Below are 7768 nucleotides of genomic sequence, written 5' to 3'. Positions count from 1 at the left end.
GTACCTGACAGGTGGGTCCCGCACAGCGGAGAGAGAAAGAGTTAACCTGCTGTCCAGCAGCGTCGTATGTAATACGTATGCGACGTGTAGAGCCAGGACTATCGTTCCAAGTATCAGGACCGTATTGACTACGTATTTCCATGTATCGGGACCGTATTGAAGCACTTCTCAACTTCTAGGACCATATTGAACCTCGTCCCCAATTTCCAGGACTGGTACAATTATCTCATACACCTCATGAGACAAACATAAGATCCAAATTTGTCTGTAAACTTGATCAAAGTTTACAGAGTACGAATCAAGATATATTTCTTTAAATAAAGAGTACCGAGAAAGTCGACGAGAACATTAAAAGATATGTGGTCCAATTATATTTCCGAAGCATCGCGCATACTGCGACCGTCACAAGAAATAAACAGGAAATAGCAAAGTACCGCTACTAATTAAGCTATTAGAAGCGATTTCTCCATCTAAAATCTTGTGAATTCGTCCCCTAGCTAAAGAGACAATCTTAAGAAGGCATCTTCATCCCGGAGAAGTCCATGTCCGGGTACAGCTTCTTGAGCATGTCCTGGTTCTGCATCTCCTCGCTCGTAGGCAGGCCCATCTGCTTCTGCCTCTGATCGAACATCATCTTCTCCACGGTCTGCCTCGTCTCGGGGTCCAGGTCCGAGAGCTTGCTGCTCTCCGGTTCGGCACGCTGGGTGTCGATCTCCGGCTCGCCCTTGATCACGGACTTCCACCACTCGCTCCGATTACGCTTGGTGAGCAGTACGGACAGCGACCTACCATCCTCGATGCTCCAGAAGCAGTCCTCCACCTTGACAGGTTCGTGGAGCTCGCCGTCGATGATGGGGGGCTGGCCCTTGAGCCCGACCTTGAGGTGGTCCTTCTTGATCTCGCAGACCACGGACCTTCCCTTCGTTCCTTCAGGGACGGGGACGGAGATGTTCACCTCCGGCAGCTGCTGCGTCCACGAGTAGTTGTCCAGGTCGAGACCGTTGCCGGAGTTTGGCTGCCTCCCCTTGTTGCCCTCCTTCTTCTCCACCTCCGTGCTGCTGTTATCCTTCAGCGTGGCCGCCGCCGCCTGCTGGTGCTGGTGCTGCTGCGTCGACGCCTCGTCCTCCTGCATGATGTCCTCGGAGATGATCGCCATGGCACTGATCTGATCTATTGCGCTCGCGTCGAGATCTCGGGGTCTGTGTGGGGTTTTCGATCGCAGACGAGTTGATGAGCTGTGGGCTTTGGGTTACCTTTATTTATATTGGGCTCTGCGGCCGCCCCGGGCGGCTCGTACACGGGCTGGATTCGTAATCCGATCCGCTTCGGCCTCTGCCTTCTGAGTTTCTTCCTTAGTCTTCAGTTTGAGTACGGAACGAATTCAAATTCAAATTCAATTTTAAAAAAAATAGTTTGAGTACGGATCTACCTCTTCTTCTCCAGCTGAAGGCCTAGCTAAGCGCTTTCCTTTGAAGATTTGTTTCCCCGTGAAGTTTCTCGTGAAGGCTTGCTTGTGTGGGAGCGGGTTTCTGCACGCTGATGCAGAGAAGGGCACTCTGCTCACAATGATAGTATGATGAATCCCCAATGTTGCTCATTCATGCTTGTCAAATGGAGGATTGCGTTGGTAGTGTAGGAAGAAACACGCAAAATCCCTCGGTTCAAAAGAGATTGTGTTGTAGTATATATATATTATGTTTCCTGAATGTGTTAAGTAGAACATGCTTGACACACGGTAGTTAAGGGACAGTCAGGCAGCTAACAAAGCAGCTCTTCAATTCATTTTCTACTAACTTTATCCCCGTAGCCGAAGTGGGCTGGTTCGACGCTACATTTACACATAATAAAATCCTTAATTACCCGAAACGGGCTTCTATGTGCCCGTGGCAATACAACTGCTCAAGTGCCCAGTCTAACCAGTGACTAACAACATGGCAGAACATCACGCACAAGGTACTACCAGTGAGACATCAAATGGTGGGAGCAAAGCATGCCAGCCTTCTCGAGGCGATGCATGCGGCAGAATCTACCCCATGAATCCGGTGAGACCGAGCTTATCGGCCACATTGTACATCACGAGATCCTTCCACACCGGGCCGAACAGTTGCTCGCCTCCGACGATGAAAGTCGTGGCCCAGGTGAGGAGAACCGCCGCGAAGATGGTGAAGCCGACCGCGGATCGCACGACATCTGCAGAGGATCATTCAGAATGTGTGAGGAACTGGAAAAAAAAATAGCATGGGCAACATAAGGCACTTCAAGTCCAAATGAGCGAGCAGCAGTAAAACTTGTGTAACACAAAACTGACTCTAACAGAGATTGTATTCTCCTATTTATTGTTGTACCTTACAAATCAATCCTTCTTATTTGCAACCCGGATGGACATACCACCAAAGAATCACAACTGTTTTAGCACAATATGACAACTACTATTCTGAAAATAGACATCTATAATGAGCAGAAATAATGATTTATCTCATCTCTAAAAGGTCATATATACCAAGATGAAGTCCAGTAATAACTACTAGCATCAGGAGAAATGATGCTACGAAGTCGCAAATTGGCCCAGATGACTGCGCCGTTCATATTTGTCATGACAAGAAACTATAAATAACCTTTTTGATGTTTCTGAGAAGCAGCTCAAACTTTCTCCAGTCATTTCCAGATTTTCTCAGTGGCCATAATAAATGTTGTCGCAAAGATATATCAGTAAACAAAACAGGTATTTCTTAGATTCATTAAAATGCAAATGAGTAGGAAAAAAACTGTTATTTCAAGAAATCATTTATATGAGAACATGATTGTACCAGTTTTAATGTAAACAACTTACTACAGGGTACTGCCATTTTGGATTGCATGTAACATCGTTGAGATGTTCAGCCAAGAGATGCTCCAAGTTACTACGGATTTCAGACTATCCCGAGTGCGGTTTAGTTCACATTTGGTGACATAAAGGTATCAAGACAAGATGAAAAAAATCCTGAATTAAACAATGATAAATTTGATTGTCGGGTTGGCAACTTGTACCATTTATTCATATGATTTCTCCCCTGTTAAAAATATCGGCCGATATTTAAGTTAATCGGCTAGTTTATCCTGATTCCATAGGTCAAGGATACGATAACAACTTATTCTTGGCGTTAACTGGTCTAGCGGATTAACTGGCTGCCAGGCCGATTTATCCTCTAAAAGGCCGATTTATCCCACTGGCCCGATTAACTGGAGAGAGAAAACTTGGGCCCAAAATTTTGGCCCATTCCCTCCTTTTTTTCAGGTCTGGGTGTTTTGCCTGTTCCCTGCCCCACTCTCCCCTCCCTCATTCCCTCGCCCCGTTCCCTCATTGGAGGAGGCTGGAGAAGCCCCCGCCGCCGCCCCTCTCCGAGCTTCCTCCTGCTCAAGCTCGCCGCCCCCTCCCTCTCGCCGAGACCAGCAACAGCAGCACCGCCGCCCCCACCCTCTCTCCAAGGCCAGCAGCAGCATGGCTCCAGGTCGCCTCCCCCTCCCTCTCTCCGAGACCAACGGCAGCAGCACATCTCCAGGTCACTACCTCCTCTCCCCAAGCAGTCCCTATCCCCAACTCCTCCAGATCCAGTCCATGGCGTCCGCTAGCAGCAACGCATATTTAGGCATTTAGTACATTGCATGTTCCTATGTAGCTAAGAGCCTAAGATATATAGATATGGCCCTAATTAACCTACCGATAAATTCAGTTAATAGGCCGATTCCCCGATTAATCCCTGCTCCTCACCCGACCGAGCACCTACAAGTTACCGATATCCTGAACATTGGATTTCTCTTACTTTCTCACCACGTGCACCCAAGGTTATTCTGTGATGGTTTGGTTTATTTAAGGTCTTAAGGACCAGACAGGTGTGCAATATTATAGATTCTAGCACAAATAGGCAATGGGTTGCAAACTTTCACTGTGTTTAGATGTATATACCATCAGCCTGTAGTACAGAGTTTGTGCTGTGGATCTTTTCCACTATTACAAGCAGAATAGCATATCCTTATGGGGTCATGGAGCTTATAAACCAAGTAAGCCTCACTGAAAAATTGCTTGCCTCGGTGATAAAATCTACATTCTGAGATAAAAACTACCTAACTAGATTCGTTCTGCTCAAGACACAATGGCCGTGCTAAGATCAGCCATCTCATCTCCCTAAACCTGACTAAAATATAAGTCAACAGACTCGCCTAGGAGCATCCAGGCCAGAATCAGAGTCCATAAGACTGAACTGATATTAAGTAATCGACCACGACTAACAACAAAGGATCATTCTCTAACCGCGGCCTCGGGCTTAACATGCCCACACAATTTATTCCGAGACCACCCAAATCTCTAAACATTGCTCGAACAGGAGAACTACACATGTAAATCACCAAAATCTCGGCACTAAAATTTCAGGTAAATCACCAATGATGCCAAGCTTGAAGGGCACAATCGAACCTAACAAGCAGATCCAGGGCTCCAGGCAGATAAAGAAACGCTTGTGCCAACAAGATGAGACCTACTCCTACCGCACGAGAAGGAAGGGAAGGGGATCGGGTGGGGATAGCTTACAGGGGCGGATGGGGGCGAAGGCGGGGGGCGAGGAGGCGGCGGGGGAGCGGAGGACGGGCCAGAAGTAGCAGCAGTTGATGGCCCAGAGGAAGGGGAGGCAGGCGAAGCCCCACAGGAAGAAGCGCCGAGCGTGGCCCTCCGCGTCCTCCAGCGGCATCCCCAGGGGCCCGTCCACCGTCGCCCAGACCGCCGGCGGGGGCGCGCGGCGCGGGGCCGACGCGGAGGAGGAGGACGGACGCCGTCCGGCGGCTGCAGCCGCCGGCGGGCGGGCGCGGGGGAGGAGGCCGGACTCCTCGTCTCCGGTCACCCCTGCTGCAACCCTCGCCTCCATGACTTGTCTCCGTGTGTCTTTTTTTTTTCCTTCCTTCCTTCCTTTGCCGATGATGGGTTTTCCCTCTTCCCCCAAATACCCTCAAATCACAATAGTACTATAGTATAGAAGTCCTTCTAGAAGAGATACAATAGTCTTCCCTTGGTTCCTAAATATAAATTTTTTTTAAGTTTTCATAAGAGATTACATACAGATGTATATAGACATACTTTAAAGTATAGATTCATTAATTTTGCTTCGTATGTAGTTCCTCCTAATGAAATATCTAAAAAGACTTATATTTAGAAACGGAGGGAGTAATACGGTAGTAGTAGAAGTTACTTTGTAAACAAAAATGCCAAATTTTAATTGTTGAACTTGTATTTGGTTCGTATTGGGATATCTAAAAAAATTAGAGAGCTTTATTTTATTAACTCAACAGAACATTTACTTCATCGGCTAGGTTTTTGTTTAGGGATACATCATTGTTTTGTTTACCAACCAAACTAGAGGATCATCATCCTCAAAAACTAGAGTCTTTATTATGAAAACTAAATTGAGTTGGCTCACGAGCAACACTGTTAGCCGCTCTAAAACAATGCATAAAATTAGCATTCCCTATATCCATAACCAATCAATGATTTCTGTATAAATCGTTCCTGCAACATCCCACCAATGATCATGCATGCCTAGTGTAAACACCGACTACCTCCAATGAACCTGATTATGCTTCAATAGCATGAAATCTCATGGCATCAGCAAAGGCTAGACCATCATCAATGCTAGAGCTTCGAAGTATCGACACTAGTACTATAGGGTAGTATATGCATGAAGTAGCAATGAACTTACCCCTGGTGCCTTGTAATATAGCCGTTGACGCTCAACCTCCTTCACATGCATGAAATGCAACAAAAACAGAAGTACCAAAGGCGAAGGGCATTCTATTGTACAACTATTTTGGTATTGTTACAAAGTTAACCTACTACATTCAGTTTCACAAACTATAGTTCAGACTTGTTACATTTTTTCTCCACACCGGGCAGCAAAGAAACTTTTCGTATGGCATTAACAGCGATTGAAATAGTAGATACATCATACTTTCCCGCTAATGGTATCCTTTCTACATTAGTGATGTGTCTTCTTACCCACCAGATCTACCAGCCTGTAGTAGTGATTGCTTCTTTGATCGTGACATTAGATGCATCGTGAAGTGGACATCAAGAAAAATACTTGAGTCGAACACGATAAGTCGATCACTAATGCATCAACTATTAGGTTGTATATTCCCAATCTTTGCCAAATATCAATAGCCGGTTTACAAAGAAACAGAAGATGAAGGATATCTTCATCTTCCTACTAACAGACTAGGCACGCGTCCAATGTTGTGAAATGTCTTTTTGCTAGGATTGATCGGACTGAAACAACTCTATGCAAACTCATCCAGAAAAATATTTGTAGTTTGCATGAGACCTCAAAGCTATGAAACCTTTTTCCAAATCGGATTGTTAACCGATGTCGTGGGTATAAGCCTGACAGTAGATGTGTAGGGTACGAAAAGGATGGGCAGAGTCCTAGCTACGGCGAGGTTGTATGAGTTCAGGCCCCTCTACGGTGGAGGTAATAGCCCTACGTCTCAGTGCTGAGGGAGCTTGTTGTCGAGTGGAAATATGGAATACAATGAGTTGCTAACCCCTTTACCAGCGGGGGAGGGTGGCTTATATAGAGTGCGCTGCCCTCCACAACGGTTCCGGTACAGGGGTGGAGTAGTGGCGATTGAATGTGTACGTTACAGGTAACGTACGCCCTAAATGCTAATAAATGCACATGGAAACGTACGACCGTTTCCCTCCAGGGGGGTTACGATGTACCGAGTGGTATCCAGTCGGTTAGTTTGATATGCTCCGAATGCTAGTCTCCGACTGGATGATCGAGGGTACGTTACCGACTGGATGACAGGGACTCCTTAATTCAGTCGGAGCTGACTAAGGGTCTAGTCCTTTGCGAGGGGTAGTCCTTGGGTAGGACCTACAGGGCAGGCCTATGACCCTACCCTAGGACTATAACCTCATCATTAGTCCCCGAATGGATTGGGGTTGGAACGACGAAGCGATGTTTGAAGTTTGGATCCGACTGGAACGGACTTGGCTTGGGCATTGCTTGCCTCGGTCCATTTTGACTTTCCTGATCGACGATCTGAGTGGAAGTACTCGCGAAACAGACTGTCGGGAGTCGAGTGCTTCTGCGGCATCTTCTGACGTGACCGGTCAACTGACAGCGGCGGATTTTCCGGGATCCTCAAATTTCGGTTTCCGCGCGCTCAGCGGGGATGACACCATCGCGCTCGGGTAGCGCCTGACGCCTCGCTTCTCGCGCCTTCAACCTCTCCACTAATATCGCCGCGGTGGGTCGGGAGGATAAGGTTTCGGGGCCACCTGCCAGTGACCTAGTCGGAACCCTATTTAAATCTCGGTGGCGAGGCTTCTTCGTTACGCTCGCCGAATCTCTCGCTCTTGCCTGCTCCGTCCTTCTCGCCACCTCCAGCGCTTCTACACTCCTTCCTTCTCCTTCCTCCCGAGGGCTCGCAGTTGCCGCCATGACCAAGGGTCAGACCAGCAAGATGGAGGCGAGAAAGAAGAAGGGGAAGGCGGCCGCGCCTGCTCAGCGGCGGCAGCGGCCGCTCCCGGCGGGGTGGATTCAGGGCGACTTCCTCCCCTCCACGGTGACGAAGGGGGATCTTCTGCAGCTGGTGGAGCACAGGATGATCGTGCACAAGTCCTGGAGGCTGCCGGCAAAGAATGAGGTCGAGCCGGCGCCCCGGGAGGGGGAGCGCGTCTTGCTGCTCAGCCACGTCCATCGAGGTTTCTCCTTGCCCTGGCATCCTTTCTTCAAGGGCA

At 48.0% G+C, this 7768-nt stretch overlaps 2 protein-coding genes across 2 annotated transcripts; both read right to left on the bottom strand.

Annotated features, from left to right (window-relative positions):
• Positions 1-426: 426 nt before the first annotated feature.
• Positions 427-1211, bottom strand: LOC123441035 (protein BOBBER 1-like). Its single transcript, XM_045117563.1, has one exon. It carries the CDS (start codon positions 1154-1156, stop codon positions 512-514), a length of 645 nt encoding a protein of 214 aa, XP_044973498.1. The 5' UTR covers positions 1157-1211; the 3' UTR covers positions 427-511.
• A 548-nt stretch (positions 1212-1759) lies between these two features.
• Positions 1760-4935, bottom strand: LOC123445582 (probable gamma-secretase subunit PEN-2). The gene is made up of 2 exons (XM_045122582.1): positions 4565-4935; positions 1760-2190 (listed from the first exon to the last, which is right to left on the bottom strand). Exons 1-2 carry the CDS (start codon positions 4893-4895, stop codon positions 2027-2029), a joined length of 495 nt encoding a protein of 164 aa, XP_044978517.1. The 5' UTR covers positions 4896-4935; the 3' UTR covers positions 1760-2026.
• Between the last annotated feature and the right edge of the window lie 2833 nt (positions 4936-7768).

Source organism: Hordeum vulgare, chromosome 3H, assembly GCF_904849725.1.
Source record: "Hordeum vulgare subsp. vulgare chromosome 3H, MorexV3_pseudomolecules_assembly, whole genome shotgun sequence".
Classification (NCBI taxonomy): Eukaryota; Viridiplantae; Streptophyta; class Magnoliopsida; order Poales; family Poaceae; genus Hordeum; species Hordeum vulgare.
This window is presented reverse-complemented; position numbering and strand designations above follow the sequence as displayed.

What these genes read in the sequence shown, in the direction of transcription:
- LOC123441035 (XM_045117563.1), bottom strand. Translation starts at nt 1,156, where the DNA reads ATGGCGATCATCTCCGAGGACATCATGCAGGAGGACGAGGCGTCGACG.
- LOC123445582 (XM_045122582.1), bottom strand. Translation starts at nt 4,895, where the DNA reads ATGGAGGCGAGGGTTGCAGCAGGGGTGACCGGAGACGAGGAGTCCGGC. An exon ending in CTTCGCCCCCATCCGCCCCT is followed by an intron (nt 2,191 to 4,564) that starts GTAAGCTATCCC and finishes GATCCTCTGCAG; the next exon opens with ATGTCGTGCGATCCGCGGTC.